Raw genomic sequence first — 21,066 nt, 5'->3', positions numbered from 1 at the left:
GTTGTACATACAATTGTTTATTATAAAAGACTGTACATTAATTTTTCAATCAACATATTATATGTACAAATGAAGGGCAGACTGGGATAGATTTCAATATTTCTACCCATGATATTGAGCTGGAACACTTTGTTTATTGGAAATACTAAAGCAAAAGGGGCAAAATATCAAGGCATTAGCTGCAGTATCCTGAAATGGTAAATGATGACCAATGCTTTTAGAAGTCAAAAAAATAGGTCATGTCAGATGTATGTTTGTGGGGTAACAAAAAAAAAAAATACAATGTTAAAGGTGATTCCTAGACCTGAGTGAAACCTAACATTGATTTGCTGATTTAATTCGAGTTGATATATGTACACCTGAGCAACCCAGAGGATTTCATGTTCAGAGCATTCAACATGGTCCTTGAACCCAGAGCAGGTCCTCGTTGCTTGGTGAAGACTGAGGAGGTATTAGAGTTGTTTGTTGGTCTACATTACATCTGAATTGTCACATGGCAGAGTCAGGCAAGACAATTCCAGTCTAATTACCACTGCACGCCTCCTGCGGTCTTATCATAGTCCGTTATTGCCAATGGATCCTACAGATTTTATTTGGATTAGTAGAGTTAATAACAGTGATGTGACATAACCTTAATGGAATGTGTTCTCTTGCTTCAGACGGATCTAAATGCATGAAAAAGTAAACTCCATTTTTATGATGCAAGTCGATATTCCGGGGGGGGTGAGACCGTGGGATCATCTGAAAACTCACTAAACGGGTCAGTGATTTCAACAGTGTAATAAAAATTAAAAAAGGTGAATACATTTACAACATAATGGAAGCATAATGGCAATAAACTCAAGATTACATTATATCTCGTAAAATTTTGCATGCTTTAACGCCAAGACTGATTTTTCAGGAGTAACTTTGTCTCGTACAGTTTAAATTCGTGAGTTATTGACAGGCCATCTGATTTTATTTTACAAATGAGCCTCAGGGGGTCGAGGAGGGCACCACTAATGAAAACTATCATACAATCGACATTCACTGAATTCACATTACAGAAACCCAAGTGGCTGCAGCTCACGTTATTTACAACTGACAGTACAAACACCTCAACTGGAGGTGCCTACTTGACATAAACATTTTATTTGTTCCGTTAAACCTAATACTCTTGTTCACAAAGGATTCAGTTCGCAGTTAGTTTTTTTTTTTTTCCGTCCAGGCAAGATGATGTCGTACATCCTTCAGCTGTGTGACCATCGTCTTTGAGTTCCACCCGTGTGAGCATGTGCAGTCCAATTCTTTTTTTTTTTGTAGTTTTTTTTTCTCTTTACATATGCCATAAATGTCCCCCACCAATCCATATAACACCAAAATAAACTAAATAGATATTACTTTTCATTTTTATTTGCAATCATTAAGGGAAAGAACATTCTGTCATATCAAAAGGAGAATCATACGGTTATCTCTATGCGTCTCAGGAGTCAAGATTGCTGCGGTCGGTCTGTCGTTGGATTATGATATGACTGAATAAATAGACGGTACTGTTACTGCGATGTCCCTTCAGTCGGCGTAGTGCATGATGCTTTCCACGTAGTTGCCAGGGAACAGTCCGGTGGTGCCGTTGGCGACGCCCTCGAACCAGCCGTCGTCATTCTTCTTGATGACGTAAATGATTGACCCCTCCATGAAAGACAACTCGTCGTCCTTGTCCTTGCTGTAGTCGTAGATGGCCACCACTGAAAACAGGAAGGGAGAGGTTTGCGATCAGTAGTGAGTAGCCAATGTAAAACAAAGCATCTGCCACAACTGGGTGTGAGCGAACCTTTCTCAATGTAGTTCTTTGGTGCCCACTGTGGGTCTCCGTCAGCATAGGGGTCGCTGTACTGCACGACAGCAGCGTCCTCCTCCTCGTAATCCACCGGAGGAGGCGGCGGAGGGGGAGGAGAGTCGTCAAACATGGGCAGGTCGTCCGGAGGCGGGGGTGGAGGTGGAGTAGGAGTATCTGCAACTGATGAACAGACACAGGAGGTGAGATTTTCCTGATGGGTCCAAATGGTCAACTAGCGCTGGTCAACACGAGCCTGGTGCTAGAGGAGGAGGCGGCGGCTGAATCATGCGAAATTAATCATACAACATGCAGAATGGTGTTCTAGGTAAAGTATTTGAGTATTAGAGCAGGCTTCATCATGGAGGACTCGTTATTATGATGATATAGTGAATGTTTAATCCTCTGAGGTGTTGTTGTGGCTCTGTAATTCTATTCAGACATGCACATAGAGAGAAAAAGAAATTACACAGGATTTATGAACACTTCTATGATCCCCCGATGATCATTACATGCCGAGTTCTGCTGTGCAGTAGGTTAGAGGTTTGTATGACATCATCCACATGGGGGAAGAAAGGTGTGTAGATTTATCATTTTAATGCACATCTTATCTAACTGTGTAACTGCCACGTATCTTATTCGTCAAGAAATAAAGTCACAAATACATAAACAATAGACTGTATTGCAGGTTTTGGACCAGCAGGGGGCAGCAAAGAGTCCCACCTTCTCCACTCCGGTAACTTAAAGACCTTAAACACTTTCTCCCCTAAACATTATCATTCACCTCACAGCATGTGAATATCAAGCTTCAGTAAGCGGGAAAAAAACAGTAAGTGTCGGCCTTGATGATCTTAATGGTTGTTTTTCCATTTTAAATGAAGTGATTATTCCAGCAGCTATGCATTATACTCATTATACTCGGATTGGTAGAAAGAAATGGGAACAAAACTGTGTTCAATGTAGTTTCATAGCTGAAGAAATAAATCTGTCACCAACCTAAAGACAAACCTACTTAACAAGTTACATAAACCATGAAAAGACTAATTGAACATGTTCTTGGTTTGTTCATGTTTGCAAGAGGTGGGCATTAACTCAGCAGACAGAAGGGAAGAGGATGAAGAAGCACGAGGCATGCTGACCGTTCTACAAATGGGAATAGTTGGCACAGAGAGGGAGGAAAGTACGTCTTAGCATCTTCACTTACTGCTCTCCTGCATCCTGGCCACAAAGCCAGTCAGAGGTATCTGTGGAGTCAGCTGGGGCATGGGGGGAGGAGGAGGAGCGATAGACACTGAAAGCCAGCAGAGAAATGACAGAGAGGCAGAGAAGGAGAGCAACAGGGGAAAAAAAAGAGCCCATCAGTCACCAGGAATGCACAGACAAAGTTAAGAGTGCACCCCAATCCCAAGCAAACAACACTGGCACAAAGATACTGCAAGAACTGTGAGCTTGTCCACAGTAAATAGAAGAGGACAGAGTGATGTGCGGCAGTGACAGATTGAGAGTTGAAATGCTTCGTCAGATTAATTAACCTGTCGACTATCAGAAACTTTATAAATTCAAAATTTCAGTTTTTACATTTTTAACATTTAATGAGAAAATGATCAATGTCAGTAAAAAAAAAAAGCGATAATCAACAGATTAATTCATTTGACTGTCTGTGGCTGCAGCGTCACCACAGTTCAGACACAAATGTGAGGTTGATGGGTTCAGCGACGTCTGTGAGTGTGATGAGATTTCACATGTGTCTGGGGATCACGGAGGCTAGAGGATAAACCGCGGATTACGTTTGATTTCTGTCAATCAGGCAGCTCCCACTCACGGCTCTATGAGAAGTGAGGGCAGCCAACAACCAGAAGGAGGCGCTGTTTGCCTTGGTCGTCCATTAGCCTCAACCCCAATCCCTGACAAACCCGCTGAACTCCCTTCAGACTCTGTTGTACTCAGGTACAGAGCACTTTCAATTCTTAATTTACATTTCCATCATTTGACCGATCCCACGTTAGGGACATTTGGACTGATCAACGGTGAAAACACATTAAGCGCAGTGCTTCAGTAAATGCACATCTAAGCTGATGATCATCTTATGGAGATGAGGCACTAGATTAAGGCATTTACACCTGACATTTTACATAGAGTTGTTTCTGGTTAGCCTATGTGATAATGTTAATGCCACGTCGAACACACTGTGATCAGCCACACCTGGAGGTGATCTGTCTCGCATTGGGATCTGATCTCAACCAGGTGTAAATGTAATCCATACAGCGTGACCACATTCTTGGAAAAAGAAAAATCCTCAGCAAGTTGACAGGTCACCCAACTCTGCTTCTTCCTGCTATGTAGTACCAGCTAGTACGCCCTCCCTCACCCGACTAATATGCATTTTGAGTTCTGATCACGATGCAGGCAGAACTAGAAATGGAAACAATTTGTAAATGCAAAGGCCTTTGGATCAGATGTCATCATCCAGGCGACGCATCCAGACACTGATCACATGTTTTTTATACCAGGCGTAAATTTTGGACAGAAGCTAGTTACGTTTTAAAGCAATCAGAACCCACATGATGTTCACAGAAATACATTTACAGGTGAACTTCTGACCACGCCTGTACATGAGGTTAAAAGCTGTGGCTATGCATTGTTGGCAGACATTGATAGCCTGCACTTTATCTGCTGTAGAACCCAGGACAGGGCATTCTGCGTCGATACTTAAGACATCCCACAGTTAGATAGAAAGCTTCAGCCTTTCAGACTCAAGGGAAAAGTCAATAATTCTGACAAATATGCAAGCTTGACCTTAAGAAAGCAGTAACTCGCTTGTAAATTTGAAATGTTGTTCTGCGGTAACAAGGGTTAGCTTGCTTTAGTCACTGCATGATGAAATGTGAAGTTCTGTGTTTCAGTGACAGTTTAGGACGTGTAAAGCATCCTGGGAATGGAGACAGAAGGGCCTTACTTGAGTTCTGGCCATAGCCAGGAGTGCCTCCGTTAATATGAGGCTGCTGTTGTTGCTGCTGTTGCTGTTGCTGCTGCTGCTGCTGCTGTAGCTGCTGCTGCTGTAGCTGTAGTTGTTGCTGCTGCTGCAAGGAGAACTGGGAAGTGACCGACGGCGCCCGGCGGTAGGTGCCCGTGGCCGAAACCATAGAGACAGAGGAGTTGGAGGGGTTGTGCCGCGAAATCTGCCGCGAGATGGTTCCAAACTGGGACATTGGAGCGGGGCCCAGACCAGGCCCAGGGGCCACCACTAGAAACACCCAAAGATGGGGAAGGAGGAGAGGAAAGACAGGCAGGACCAAAGAGGGAAGGGGGGGTTGGATAGACAGAGGAGATGGAAAGGGGAAGAGGGGGGGGGGCACCCAAAACATGAATCATCCAGATTGTAAAAGACAATGTGAGCTTTTAAACACTGATCAGAGCCCCACACCTTATGAAAAGACAATCAATAAGCAATTCAAGGAAGCAGGAGAGCTGGGGAAGCAACGCAGATTGTTAATTGACATTACTGTTAAACACATACATTTCATATGAGTAAAAAAAGGTCACCCGAATTAAATCCTGCACCCAAGGGTTCTTTAGAAATGTAGCAAAGAAAAAAGCTGAAGGAAAAGTGAGCAAAGAGAGAGGAGCAACAACAGAACAGACTGATCCCTCGCGTCTCAGCGGAACCATCATTGAAAATTACTTCACACACTTTTCAAAGACGTGATTATAAATGTGTGGTTGAGCGATCGCAGGCTGAGGGAGAGTTTGTGATTGAGTGAACACGTGTATCGTTACACTGGCCGTCCAAGAATAACCAAATCATCCCTTTGAACAACAGAATTATTCCCACAGCATCAAATACTCAAAAAAGTATTTGTAGATTATACATGAAGTGTGCAAGTGTGTGTGTGTGTGTGTGTGTGTGTGTGTGTGTTAAAGACAAAAACAGAGAGGGAGAGAAAGGGCTGATGAGACATTTCTTTCATTCTGCCCGAGTATTTCCTGTTTCTAGATAACAAACTGTCTCTGGAGAGGCCCTGCGCTCAGATAGGGATGGGTGGAACCAGAGGAAGTCAAGATTCAGAGGAGCACAGGAGCAAACAAACTTCCTACTGTCACCGGTGGAGGTGATTACAGCTGAAAGTGTGCACTGAAGTTCTGGGGATAAAATGTGCATGTTTGAAGTGATCATCTTTTTCCAGATTACTGCAGTCAATCAGATACACACAGACACTGTACAAACACACACACAGTAGTTGATACTAATCACACAGCTCACTGTAGACAGTAAATCAAAGTCAGTGTCAGACAGTGACTAAGAGTCAATACCCAACGTAAATTAAAGCTACATTAGGCAAAATTGAATGTTTGCAGCAGTGAAATGGCTGTTCGGATGTTTTAGAACTCCATTACCCAGAAATCATATTATGTGTCATCAGGTTTTAGTCTCAGAATTGAGTGACGCAGCACTGCCGAAAATATTCAATCAGTGACCGTAACTGGCACCTAAACTGGGATATTCGCAACTTAATTATTTCTTAGTAACTACTAGCTAATTCCTATCTTAAGTTGTGATCTACTGAATCAGGTTGCACCGCTAAAACTTAAGATGTCTTAGCTAGTAGAGACTTCAATAAAAACCTGTAAACCTGTTGCTAGGAAACATCAAAACCAAGGAAGTCACTGTAGCCGTGACAATATGATAGTTTCAAGGGGCTAAATAATATATAATATAACGTTAGTTGGTTCAGCTAGCCAGCACTTACATGTGTCAGTTACTGGGTGCACATGTTTAGGAACAATTACGTATGAGCACATTTGTTTGGTGCAACCAGTTTTAATTCAGTGATGCATGAATCTCCACTTAGCCCAGCTGTAGTTTGGGTGCTTGCTAAGATGCAATCTGAATTCCAAAAATGATTCATGTCAAGTTGTTCTTGCAGCACCAGTTATGATGTAAACTGGAACTGGGGACATTTTGCCTGATGCAGCTTTAACCACAGTTTTCTGGTAAAAATAGATCAATAAAAGAAGTATGAATTCAGCAGTAAAATACCTGTGCAAAAGAAGTCTCAAAGTCCTTAAAGTAAGTTCAGATTTAGGTTTAGCTCTGTCAATACATATAGCTAACAGATCTGGATATTTTTCTAGATAAATAGATGCTTGAGATGAAACGTGAATAAGTAATTTTAGAGATTCTGCAGGCAGTAATGAACGTAGGTGATATGAGACTTCTTTATGAGCCAGTTATAGTTGATCGGTGAAGAATAAGGAAGCAGAGTACCACCACCACCACTGAAGACTCAATGTTACTGAACTGAGCAGAAAAACAGACACTTTCTTATGTATTATGTAACCTGTTGTTCACACTGCAAGCAAGGTGATCATTTCCTGCAGAGGTGAACAACCAGGGAATCTGGCTGATGTGTGGAAGGTCGACATCACCAGCATATTTCCATCCTCCCTCGTTTCATAAATAATGTGATTTAATTAAATGGGCAATAGTCAAACTGTTTATCTTCTCTAGAGCTGCTACAGAAATACATAATTAAAATTAAGATTTTTATCACTCAAGTTGTAAATTCTCATTAACTATTGTTTTCAACAAGCTTTGTTTACACCGAAATAACCTGAACCTCTTGCTAGCAGTGTGTACAAGCAGTCAGATCCCCATCCACACACACAACACCCTCAGATGTGCATCTCCACCATGAGAAGATCACAGTAGAAGAGCTGATTATCCACCGTCCAGGCAGCAGACGCAACAGGAGCGGCCTCGAAGGCTGAGGAGTCTCACCTATGGGTGGTGGTAGCGGAGGCGGTGATGGGGGGCCGAGCCCGGCCATGGGAGGAGGTGGTGGTGGTGGAGGAGGGGGTGGGGGAGGCGGAGGAGCTCCAGGAGGAGCAAACATGGGAGGGACTGAAAGGAGTATTTACATTAGTAACCATTTAATGCAGAGGCAGAGCAGAGCCTGTCCTCGCCCGCCTCCTGCACCTCTCCGCTGTTACATAACATCACATCCCTTTTACTCAAGAACCCTTTGGGGCCGGAGGAGCGCTCCGACTTTGTCAAGGCGCAACACTGCTCCACACACACTTGGACACACTTCTTTGTGGTATGAACTGAGTGTTTCCATGGCGACCGGCTTGCAGGGAGAGCTCTGTGCTCTTAGCTCTGTGTTGCTGGCCTGATCTTGGCGCTGAGGTAAAAAAGCTGCTACATAAACACAAAATATTTCTTCTTCAGCTCAAATCATTTGCAAAAGTTAAACAATGTAGTATCCAAGACTCTCGTGTAGTGCGATGCAGTACTACATTTAGCTTGTGCATGGTGTTATGTGGGCCTTACTGTCCCACTATAAAGCAGCAGGCCTAACGCAGCTTGGCCTATTTACACAGTAGGATAGAGAATCAGCTGTGCTTAGAACACAATGGGCTTCCATAATCCCTGTCTGGTAAACATAGGCTTTGTGTAGTGTAGTCTCACTGCAAATAACACACCTTGTCAACTATTACTGGTCTACATATGTGTATCACATTTCAATAAATAAACTTGTTTCCTAATGTCAGTTGCTCCAAATCTCTAAATTGTGCAATTTTTAGGATAATATCTTGACCTAATACCTTAAAACTGGTTCTTCTGTGCAAATATACACAGACCTGTCCTTTGGAATTTAATACATGTAGCACATAGTGGTAGCATGTAGTGTTATGCAGCAGTTCCTCTGTCTGCAGTTGTATGTATGAGAGTAAACTCTCAAAGCCCCTATTCTTATCATTGCCTGTCAGACTTTAAAGAGTTATCTCATTTGACACAGGTCAAACAGACCAGACATCAACTGATAAGAGTTTCCAAGTGCAAAAACAGATTTTTGGAATATAAATAGCATATAAGTAGATATTTCTTTTCTTTTTTTAAACTCAAAAGTGTTCTTATCAGGACAGAAACTTCTTTTAACCAGTGTTTGGAGCATGGGGGAGGGTAACAGAACTTAGGTGGGTTAACAGCACTGTCAGGCAGGTTTACTGCAGGCTGAATACAATCCTGCCCTCATTTAATATCAGCAAAGGGGAAAGGCTCACCAGCCTGTGGTTACTCTCAGTGCATGATGTGCGGCTACCAAAGCTCACCTGGTCCAGAGTTGGGGATGGAGGGTGTAGGCACGGCGATGGGAATGCCAATACCGCTGCTGCCGCTGTTCTCCCGACTGCCACTACCCCCGCTGCTCCCACTGAGGGACGAGAAAGACGGAAGAGAAGGAGGACATCGTTTTATTCAGGGCAACCTGCTCAGACTGCACAGCAGGTAATACTGCAGATACTGTATATGGACTCTGCTGCATCTGCACTTGTCTGCAAAACTTCAAAGGCCCTCAAAAATATTATTCAAGCATCTGACTGTTCATATTTTCACTTCTCCCTCTATCGTACTGATCATTATATGTTTATTGGCTTGTTAGGGCTGAGCTGCAGAGTGACACACCCTAGTGAGCAAGGCATGAGTCACTCTTGACTTGTGGTCAGAATCAGTCACAGTAATAGATTAAAGTGAAATATAGTCCAAGGTTCATAAGGATAGTTGTGCTTTTTGACTGCAGACCACCTAAAAATATCTTCAGATCCTCCCCCTAAAACACTAGAACTGATTTATAGTGATTATCATACGCTCTGTGTAATTAGTCTAATAATAAGTTTTCCTTTCATTTGGCAGCTGATGGGGGTGAATCTCAGGCTAAATTTAAAACAAACACTTTGCTGTACATGAGATACAGAGCCCTTGCCAAACAATCTATTTAAATGCTCTGCATGCTGTGTTAGTAGTGAATGAACTGAAACAGCAAAGACATAAGGGAAGAAGAGCTTTATGAGAAGAGAGCTCACACATGGATTTGAGGCTGAATATATCACACTGTAGCTACAGATGCTGCAAATGTAGCCAGTCAATATTAAGAGTGCTGATATAACTCGTATATTAAAGGTTAAATGATCAACAGAAAACTAACTAAAAACGATTGTGTCTGACTCTGGGAATATTTTATTATGATTCCAGTGAATGATTAATCCAAAAATACTAGATAGATTAATCAAGAAGGAGGGTAATTGTTATTTGAAGCCAAAATCAAGATCAATATCATGCTATGAACAATTTAGGTTATTACAATATTTTGGTATATAAATGTTGCCTTTTCTGGCCTAGAAGGCTGATTACAGTAGAGTAATAGGTATTTCACTTATTTTGACAAGTCTAGTTAAGTTGCATGATAAATAAAAAATTTAAAACATGTCCATTGCTCCAATTTTGTCAATACTGCCCACTTCCTGACATGGGAACAGTATGTATGTCAGCTCTGCCGTGGCCTGTATAAGTGTGGTTCCACCCTGTGTTTGACCCCAGGGCTCGCAGATCAATGCCCTGACCAACTAAATCCCCCCTCCTGCTCTCACTCTCTCGCTCAGGCTGGCCTTGATCCTCATTTCTGCTCCAGCGCCTCGCCCCACCTCTCCTTTTTTCTGCCTCTTTCATCCGTGCTTTTCAACTGATCCTTCTCCCTGCCTCTCACCCTTAACCGTCCCTCGACCTCTTCCTCTCATCTCCTCATCGCCTGTAAAGTGATTCCCCATTCGTCTCCCTAACCCCTCACCCTCCGATCGCCTCAGATTCCTTCCATTTCTCTGAACCCCTGCTCGCTCCCACCTCCCCCATCTCTTTATCCCCCTTTTCCATCACCCCCCTCTCCCCTCTCCTCCTCTCTGATCCATGTCAGTCGAGCCCTGGGGCTCTCCAGGCGCAATCAGCAGGGGTTACCCCTCTGAAGGGTGTTGGTGGCGGTGGGAGCTGAGTGTCTGTGGGGAGAAAGGCTAAACAATATCATGTCATCCTTCTTTTGAAGTGAACTCCGTACTTCACTCCCCCATCTGCATGTTCTGGATTTATCCTTTCTAATCCCTCTATAACTTACCCCTTCTTTCGCTTACCCATTTATCTCTTTCCCAGCTTTTGCTTTCCCCTATCCTTCCTCTTTGTTTCAAAAAACGCTCGCTGTGAAATAAAAGCACTCAGCTCCATCTCTTCTGCTCCACCTTCCCGGCTGCCTGGCTCATTCAGCCTCTACCCAACACAGTGTGCTGTTTATAAATCAACCGCCTGTAACACACAAACATTTCCAGCTCACTTGCTCACAGCTGACAAAAAGTCCCTAGAGCAAATGAAGAAAAAGACACTGTCCTCAGCGAGAGAAACAAAAAAGTAAAAATAATATGTAAAAACTGAGTCACTGTGACATGACATGGCCAGAAATAAGTGGGAGAAATAGACAGAAAAGTAGCCCAGAGCATAATCTAAGATGAAAAAGACTGGAAGCTCCTTTCTTACCACGACTGGAAATTGTTATTTAGGCTTTAGATGTACATGTATAATCTGAGGTGCAAAAACAGCAGGAATTGAACATGAGAGTTGTTGCAATCTAAAATAATAATCTAATGCAGTATGATTTCAGCTCAGAGGAAAACAAACCTTATTGCAAATTATTCTGAGACTGACTAATAGAGATATCTTGCCAAAAAACAAAATGTACTGAGCTTGCAGATGTTTGCAACTGTTTGCATATTCAAAAAACCTGATCTAAGTCTTTAAGTCCAAAAACATAAACCATTCCTCTATGCAAAAGCTCTATTAAAAAAAAGAAGTAAAATAAAAAATATTTTTTTAAAAAAGACGCAACTGCTCTTTTACTAGTAGCCGAGATGCAATTTCCGAAAAATATCCTCCCATTTTTAAACTTGCTTGAAAATATTTTCAGTGAAATTTCTTTTTTGTTCACAACATGTCATGTGTTTAATTGTGTGGGAAGTGTTCTTCTGAGCATCGGATCTAATAACTGGTATCAAACTTTTATTTCATTAAGTCTTCAGGGCATTTTCTGGCTTTATTAAAGAGAATCAATAGAGATATGACAGGAAACTATAGGAGAAAGATTGGGAGTGACATTCAACAAAGCTGAACACTAACTGGGCGACATTGTAGTTCATTGTCAGCACCTTTGCCCCTTTTCCACTAGGGAGACCCAAACTACTTTTAATTAGTTTAAAACGAACCAAAACTGAAGGAGTAGATAGCAGTTGAAGAAAGCTGTTGGCTGTTAACATCCCAACATTTTTGAAAAAGAGGGAAATGCGAGTCGAATACTCCGACATGACAAGAAGATGAAGTTACACACACGTCATCTACTTCTTATTCTAAATAATTCATGGCATTTTGATGCTTTGCATTTTCCTCATTGTGCTTCAGTTGGATTATTGAAGCAGGAATCCTAGTAAACTAATTTTATTACCAGAAGACTATGGTGACCGTTTTTCCTAAACCAACACTACCTGCACATGAGAGTGTAATCTCTCCCACAGAAAGATATCAGATAATAACAGGGAACATAAAGCAGGAAGAGACAGATGCCTTTATTGAATTTAGACCTCAGCTGATGATGGCAGAGACGGATGAGCTGAATAAGCACCGCTGACTTCAAGCCTCTGTAATCAAATAGTGATGCCACAGCAATATTAGCCAAAGCAGGGTGGGTATCAGCCAGCTCTGTCTGCGTCAGTTTGTTAAAGGGACATTAGGGCGGCTTTAAACCGCACATCAGTAACAGCAACGCTGAACAGATCTGCTGTTGCAGCCTTTAAGGATTTGAAGCCAGTAATTACAAGAAGACGTGGAGTTTTTTAATTGAAAAAACTAGAGGAAGTATTGTGGAACTTCTGTGTGAACAAGCATCTTTGTGCAAACATACATGAGAAGTTGGGCGACTGTGGGGAAAATACATAGTTATGTAATATTTATGAGCATCACAGTCAGCATTACGGGCTTTTTAGCTAATGAGGCGACTTCACTCACTCGTAACTCAAATTTGATGAAAGTGTCTACCGCTTTCTGCGCTTGGAGATTTCTGGGTAACAATCCTTGAGAGCCATGTTCAGTTTCCACGCTGACGTTGACTTAGGGGGGGTTTCGAAACAGCACTTTATATCAGAGGCTTTTACAGATATTAATATCAGAGTGATTCAGGCCGCGGTAAGAAACCCTCCAAACCTTGTCAGACAAATGCTGGATTTAGTGAAGCTGAGAGGAAGAAGAGGTGCGAAAGTGCTCTAAGCTGCCAAACTAAATGAAGAGATTAGAACTGCCTGACATGGAGGGGACCAGCGGTTTTTGGAGAGATGCTTTCCTCACATTACTGAAACAATGAGTGCACATTTAGTGTTCACTTTGGAGTTGTAGCTGGAACACTAATTCCACTCAAACCTTTTCCAAATAAAAGTAGAAAGTACCTGTTCCACTCTGCATTTAATGTTGTGTTAAGTTGATTCACATTTCAGTTGCAGATTTTTAGAGACTTTTATCCAGGAAAGTTCGTTGTGCAAGTTCATATCTCAAATTTGACCATATCAGCAGGGGGCAACAGTGTCTGGCTGCAGTACTGACTCCATATTCATTTTGCTTTTAACTGTCAAACTCTACCTACACTTACATTTCTTTGTGAAACTGTTTATATGTTATGCTTGTGGTTCTGCTACTAGTTGAATTGTACATTTTAGAGTAAATCTGTTATTGTGCATTTATAGTATTTTGTAAGATTACTCCTTTGTAGTTCTTGGAGGTTTACTGTACTGTAATTTTATCTCTCTACACTGCAATTCTACCATCACTCCTTTCTATTCTGTACTTGCTGAACCTACTGCATGTCTGTTAGAATACGTCCTCTGTTGTTCTTCCTGCAGATTTTTTTTATTTTATTGACTTTTTAGGCAGTTTTAGGTTATATAAATACACCCTGCCTTGACTTGAAGTAGTGTGTCCTTGTGTGTGTTGATCTGATATTGTAGCTACAAGTACCACAGGTAATTTTCATTATCGATTCATTTATTGTAACCCAAAGATATTCAATTTGCAGTGATATAAAACTGAGAAAAGCAGTAAATCCTCACATTTGAGAAGCTGGAACCACTAAATGTTCAGCATTTGTGCCTGATAAATGATTTTAAGTTTTAATCAGTTATAGTTAAATAGTTGATTAATGACCAGTGGGTCACTTTGTTTGGTGTGTGCATGTATGACAGACTGTGTGCCTCCTCTTTTCTTATGTACCTGTGTGTGCGTTGCCTCTGGTTGAGCGACGCAGTGCGTCCAGGGCTGTGCTGCTGGCCGTGCTGACTGCCTATTCGGGCGGGACTGGTCATGTAGTCGTTGGGCACCGTGGGCGGCTTCACTGGTTCCAGGGTCTTGTAGGGCGTGTTGCGTCTAAAGATGGAAAATGAAAGACAAATAACGATGACAATGAAATAAAGCGAGGCCGTGTTCACTTGAGCGTTAAATCCTTTCAGTTTACCCGCCTGGATGCTGTGTGCTACTAGGTGGTTGTAAGTACAACATTTTTTTTGGAATTAAAATCTCTTTAATGTCAATGTGCATCAGAGGATGACTGGCATTATCAGGGTGTGACACCTGTCCTATAACAACAGATATAAGTTCCCAGATTTTTATTTCTCCTGGATGCCTTTTCTCTCATTTTATGTACATCAGTTTTGTCATTTCAAATGTTTATTTGAGCCAGAACTACAGACCACAGCCATCACGACCACACGACTTAAAAAATAACGTCCAGGGGCATTTTGTTGCTCACTGGGTCGTGTTTGTTTACTATGTAATTTCACAGTACTTTTCACCTCACATTTATTTATCTAAAACAAAAGCACAAATGCCAAAAAATTACTTGAAGTGCATGTTTCTCAAGAGCTCTGTTGTTTTCATTCAGTGTCTGAAAATTAGAGGATTAGTCTTCCGTTCATGGTGACTAAGAAGGAAAACTTACCCGAGCGTGCCACGCCCTGACATCGGAGGGCTGGGCGGCTTCTGCGTCGGCGGATTGGTCCTCGATAGTGTTCCACCTCTGATTGACTGATTGTTTCCATGTTGCTGTCGTTGGAGGAAAGAAAACAACCCAAAGACACTTATTTTACAGACACTGTCTTTGATTGCTACTTGTGTGACAAAAATCAAATGTTATAGGCTGCCCAGATCACAACTCTTCAACAGCATAGATGCATATTTCAGTTGGTAACATTTTAAGTTATGTAATGCCAACTCGGCTTATGTTTAACTCAGTCACAGGGTGTTTGCTGCTGATTGCAGGTTTAACACCTCTGGGTTGTTTCAACCAGGCTTCTTGCAAAACACTTGTGGCTTAACAAGCATGCAAAAATTACTAAAGCTTTGAATTTAGCAACATCAGGATTTCCAGAAATGCAAGTTCCACATAAATGTCCCGTGATACTATAAAAAGATTTGCAGAATGTGCTTTGTCTGGGAAGCCTATAAAACGGAATAAACTACAGAACATTTATGGACAACTAGACAACATGTACAGTAAATGACGACATACACAGTTGGTAAATTGACAGGGAGGGTGTTACAGAGCCTCAGACTGTGTGTTCTGGGCTAAGAGGACCACAGTGCGAGTCGGTTAATGGGAGTAACATAGGTAATGATAACAATAACCACATGTATGGGGTTTGCTATGAAAGGGAGTTGGATGAATCTATCAATAATATATTATAGTAAAAGGGGTCATGTGACAAACCACACTTACCTTGGCTTTTAGCCACTTACGTGGGCGAAGGGGGGAAAAAAAATGAGAAGAGAGAGACAGAAAGAGGGCATTTTAAAAATGGCCTTGTGTAAACGGATCAGTAGAAGTCAAAGTACAAGCGAGCAGGAGAAAAATGATTCCTCGCTGTATTTACACCAAGTAAACATTTAGAAAGAGCTGGCAGGTCACCATTTACAAGTTCTACTACTCAAGGAAAACACTTTGGATTGTGACTCTCTTTCCTTAGACCTACAGTGCCACACCCAGTGCCACAGTCTAACTAGAAGGACACTGCAGGAATCTGAGGGCAGAGCTATTGTGCTCTAGTGAAAAAAGTTGTATCTCAACAGGGTGTCTAAGACTGAAGAATTCACCTTTGTGCGCCAACAGGCTGTGTCACAAATGTGGATTTAAAATCTACTGGGCATCTACGTGCTCATAATTTCAGATTATCACACTAATAAAAACCACCTTTGTACTTGTGTGGGCTTATGTCAAAAAGAGCATAGAGCCAGCATAGCAGTGGCGCTGATCTGCAGTTTGACAACTGCAGAGTCAAGTGGCTCATCTATAATGCAGCTTCCCCAGTGGCCTTTGCAGAAAGCATTTCAGCATCACAAGGCCACGAGAGAAAGAGAGAAAGAGAGAAAATGGAACTAAAAGCATATTCATGGCATAGGTCAGTTTCTCTGTTTTTTCAATAACAGAAAACACCTTCTGCGCAGCAGTGAATGGTAAATTTCACGTTCAGATTTCACTCTCCCTCGGTTATCAGAGCTAGACGAGATTCAATTTACAATCTAGGTCATGCTAGAAATGCCAAGGCCTACTCCTGCCTTCTCTTATCTTCCTGCTGCATCTCTGTTGTGCTGCACAAACCAGGCCGTCGGTTCCAAGTTGAATTATGGACAGACAGGTTTTCATTAAGGTCATTATAAAGTCCAAAAAGGCTTAGCATGTCGAGCCTGGGTGAAAATCTAGAGCAGTGCAGCGTGTCAGGGTTGGGCTAGTCTGTCCATGATCGGTATAAAGGACACAAACACTTCCTGAGGTTAGGGTGGTTATTGAGGATCGACATCCCAAAACATATATTGCACACAAGAAGTTGTGACATTACGGTAGCTAATATGTTGTTGTTTTGAGTTTTAGATTCTTAATTTCGAGTTATTAGTAACTTTCATACTTGACTTAGCCATCAGCGTTTCATTGATTAGCAAGTAGATTTAAAATTATAATACTTATATAATATATAAAGATTTTCACGAAGCAAAAATGGAGCAGCGTTTGTTGTGATGCACTAAACACAATGTATTTCTCACCCCAGTTATTGCTGATGCCAATTAGCCAGCAGTTAACTCTGAAATGTATTTACAAAATAAGATAACAGCCATTTTGGGCTTTTCTTTTTTGGCAGCAGATTTGTTGTAAATATTAGAGGAAGCAATGTTAGACGAAGAGCTGCAGGCTGCATCTCCACCATCTAAGCAAGACAACCAAATCCTGTTACAGTGCTATCTGCCGTTATGTGGAAAATTACTTGCGCTGTGTGCGGCATGAAATCTGATCTCGAGTGCAATTATTTTTGACTGATTTCTTTATTAAAACAACACGAGTTTGTTTAGCTGCACTGTAAACAGATAAACTAATTGCTCTTCTGCTGTGGCTCCTGTAGCATTAAACTACACTTTCTGTTACTTCCAGTGAACACAGGAAATCTTAACAATTCTAATTTAAGAAAATGGTGACATGCTGACTTCTGTGCTTGCATAGAGAGAGGGAAAATTCAGTCATGACACTGTCAACTCAAGTAAGACAAATATCAAAGTTCCTCAAATACACAGAACGATCCCTTACAGCTAATCTGGTAAACTCATAAATGACACAACACAAAATGTCAGCGGATTGCAATCTAACTTCAAACACCTGACATCATCATCCCTGGATTTCAGAAAGCCCTGCTGACTAGATTAAACATCAGCTGACTGGGAGAATAAATCTCATCTTTCAAATTAAAGCTAAAAAGCATCGTGTCACCGTCAGTACGCCTTGAGAAGCAGGAACATCCTGATCTGTCAGTTGTGCAATTCAACTTATTATTGATATGATGATGCTGTGTTCAGAGAATAATCTGATTATCTAGAAGATGAATTTTAACATTCTCTCTTCTCTCACTCTCGCTTTTTGTTTATTGCTTCATTGGATCTGTGAACAGCGTCTAACCAATAATGTATGTAAGCGCTACATGATGTTTAATCATACAAACAGTGTGTGGGGCCGTAAAACCAGTTCAACATTTAGGCCAGTGCAAACACTCAGGCACATGTAGCAAGTTTCACTGGAAACTGGAGGCAATAGACATGATTTAAACTCCCATTAAAAGTACTGACTGTGGCCGTTAAGTAAACCACGGCTATAGATATTCTATACAAGCCTGGCATCTGACAGCAGCCATCACAGGATACTATATGAATTAATATGGAGTATTGATGTCGAGTATTGATTTGCTCTGTGGGCTGTGACATGCACAGATGAAAGGAGGCTAGTGATGTAGGACTGCTGCGGGAGCGTGTGTGTGTGTGTGTGTGTGTGTGTTCCTCGTCAAATTCACTAGCTAAATGCAGCATTTATACAGACATTTAAAAAGGAGAAAATCCTCTGAGATTAGGCCCAAAGTAATACATAATGTTCTTAAAATAGATGCATCCAACACTCTCGTGGCAGCCATGAGGGACGATGGTTTCACTAATTTGACACTATTGTGCAATGATGTAGTTGGTTTCATAATTTTGGGCAACTCCTTTTAATCTAACACAGTGGAGTCAGGACTGTGGGTGATTCACGTGGACCGAACTGTACCGTCATCATATAAAATGTGTTTCTAATGTTAAAAAGTAAAAAGCATGAACATATCTAAATTACATATTGATTCTTGTTCAAGGAAACAGCAGTTGGCAAAATAATGTCGAACCTAAAAGTCCATTTAGTAGGTGATCTGGAGCTTTCAATCACATTGCCAATCCAATCCTGCCCTGCTTTGGTGAAATTGTAGTCCATCTTCCTCTAAGAGAAAAAACACCCCTCCTACTTCTGCCATACATGGTTTAGCTCTCTGCCAGCCCTCGAGAAATCAGCTTGACACCCCCAATTTTGGTTTCACGTCATGGTTTCGTATATGCATAAAACACAGAGGGACTTACATTTCTTGTAGATAAGTCATGGAAAGAGAGAAACGTGCAAGAGTTCTTTTTGTATAAAGCAGCAAAAAAAGCATGACAATTTAATTTACCTTACTTGACATTGCACTTCCTGCAATGTAACTATTACATGTGATACTGTATGTAATACAACATAAAAAGGTCATAATATCGGTCACAAAATTGGTGAAAACCTAGCCCTTGGTGTAAGAAACGCACCAAAATAAAATGCTTCACTCCCCATTAGCCTTCACACCCTTCCACCATGATGGAGGCGTCCCGTGTAATTCTCCACACAGTAAATTGAGTGTGACACTACGGGACGGTAATGGTAGGCCTATAATCCAATCTGTCTGAAAGCTGTAATTGATTGGCTGATTGATGGGGCATAGGACTCTCAAAGGGGAGAATGGAGAACACAAAAATGCCTGCGGCAATCAGGAAATGATGTCATTACCACCACCGTCAGGACGACCCAGTGACCGCTAAAGCGAGCCCTAATTGGCAGAGAGGGAGTGAAAATGTCACACTTGGATCAGAATTTGTACTTGGGGGAGTTTATCACATCAAAATCAGCTTCCTGCCTGCCTTTCAGATTGTACTGATGTGAAAATAAACTACAAATCTAATTGTAACAACATCGTTCCTCTGCAAAGATTTAGAGAAACTGGAGAATTAGATTATGAGGGTGGTTTGGGCCTAAGTGCCTTTAAAAACGTCTCACAAATTTGTCTAAACTCATCATTTTCACAAAGCTCTAAGAATAGAGCTGTTTTCTGAAAGCTATATGATGTAATCACTTTTTAGTTCATCTCCACCCCCATCCCATTCCCACCAACCCACACTGAAACATATTCCTGTAGGGTCAGAAGGGGTGCTTTCTGAAGATGAAAGAAAAAGCACAAGAGATAGAGTGTGAGCCAGAAAACGAGTCAAAGTGGGAGAGAGAGAGGAGAAGGAGGGAGATAGGAATACCTCTGGCAAAAAAGAGAGGAGGGGGAAGGGTAGCAAATTAGATGTAGTACAACAAGAAAGTGGAGGAACAGGAGCAGAGATAAACTAATGGAGTGCAGAGAAATGTGATTGGAGAGCAGCAGATCCAAAGCAGGGAAAAAGACATACAGAAAAATCAGGAAGAAAAAGTTAAGTTTGCTCACCTTAACGCCATGGCCGACATCGTCCAGTACAGTGTAGTCAATGGGCTTCCTGATGTACCTGACAGGCCGCTCCACATTAGCTGGCGCTATGATCTTATGGGTCCTCGACGTGTTCTTATTGGTGGTCAGGATCCCGATCTCCCGTCTGGCCACTTTTTCTTTATGGATGTCCACCGTCTGTATATGACACAGTGAGGACAGAAGAGGGAATAAGATCGATGCCACAGTGGAAACCCAGAGGAGCACTGGGACAACAGGGACTTCTGGGATTGAATGAACTCGTCATACAGCAGCTTAAGAACGTTTAATTAAATCATGAGGCTGTGCTTTTCATCACCGAGGTCATAATCGTTTTACAGCAGCCAGTACACACTAATAAATTAGATTGTGGTGGAAACCAGGCCCTGAATTCCAAATGGCCAAAGCATGTGCACCCGAACACTCCAGACTTTAAAAAAAAGCTCATGAGAATAAGTTTATTTGCCCCAAATCTAGATGTAACCAATTAATTCAGCAGTCTATGAAGGTCAAAATACACAAAAATGTGAAAAGATAGAGTGATGAGTCAGAATAGGAAGTGATGTGATTAAATATGAGTGATGAGATGCAATTGAAAAAACACTTCATTCATATTTCAGAGGATTATGAAATTTAATCTAAATTAGATCTATTGTTTATTTCCATCATATTCTCACTGATTTCTATTAGCAGGAAAACGTCTTTCAACTTCCTTGTGCAAAACGCTCAGGCCAAATTGTGATGCATTATTTATGCTCCTGGAGACCGAGAGTGTTTTCCTACTGAAATTGCACCAATGTTCAATGAATTATCCAGTGCCATTTATAAAAACTAATTACTTTAAAGATGCATTAGGAAACCTTGGACGCTGTTGGCTCCAAATCATAAACTAACTTCATGCAAGCCTTTTTGATACCCTACATAGTGTATGTTTGCAGCCAGTCTTTGAGCATAAAAAAAATACTGTATCATCTCAAGTTTCTGAATCTGGATTTCCCAAACTACTTGATCACTGTTATCAAGTTAGGTTCCAAAGATCACTTTCTTTTTGAGTGATACTTTCATTTATGCTCACAAGATGAGTCTATGTTATACAAACCCTTAATTAGTTGCTGATCCATGAGGAGTGTTCTTCTCAGTTTTATCACTACACAGCCAAAGAGGGAATGCCTTGGAGTGGGTCCTCTTGGTTACCAGTTATTAACGGGAAACTTTCCAGATTCTAAACTGGCTCAGTCTCATTACAATGGAGTTGTATA

The 21,066-nt window shown here is 41.5% G+C and overlaps 1 protein-coding gene across 6 annotated transcripts in view; it reads right to left on the bottom strand.

Annotated features, from left to right (window-relative positions):
- Window positions 1–14: 14 nt before the first annotated feature.
- abi1a (abl-interactor 1a) overlaps window positions 15–21,066 on the bottom strand; it is a 45,699-nt gene continuing 24,647 nt past the window's right edge. Inside the window, exons 3-11 of one of the 6 annotated variants that reach the window (XM_070853385.1) lie at window positions 19,790–19,966; window positions 14,662–14,765; window positions 13,938–14,090; window positions 8,927–9,027; window positions 7,593–7,715; window positions 4,770–5,057; window positions 3,018–3,104; window positions 1,811–1,996; window positions 15–1,724 (exon numbers count right to left, since the gene is read on the bottom strand). In XM_070853385.1, coding sequence (XP_070709486.1) covers window positions 1,549–1,724; window positions 1,811–1,996; window positions 3,018–3,104; window positions 4,770–5,057; window positions 7,593–7,715; window positions 8,927–9,027; window positions 13,938–14,090; window positions 14,662–14,765; window positions 19,790–19,966 — 1,395 coding nt within the window. In that variant the 3' untranslated portion in view covers window positions 15–1,548. The remainder of the gene's footprint in view (window positions 1,725–1,810; window positions 1,997–3,017; window positions 3,105–4,769; window positions 5,058–7,592; window positions 7,716–8,926; window positions 9,028–13,937; window positions 14,091–14,661; window positions 14,766–19,789; window positions 19,967–21,066) is intronic. The other 5 variants (XM_070853386.1, XM_070853387.1, XM_070853388.1 and 2 more) reach the window with 5 other exon arrangements.

The sequence above is a fragment of the Pempheris klunzingeri genome, chromosome 21 (genome assembly GCF_042242105.1).
Source record: "Pempheris klunzingeri isolate RE-2024b chromosome 21, fPemKlu1.hap1, whole genome shotgun sequence".
Classification (NCBI taxonomy): domain Eukaryota; kingdom Metazoa; phylum Chordata; class Actinopteri; order Acropomatiformes; family Pempheridae; genus Pempheris; species Pempheris klunzingeri.
This window is presented reverse-complemented; position numbering and strand designations above follow the sequence as displayed.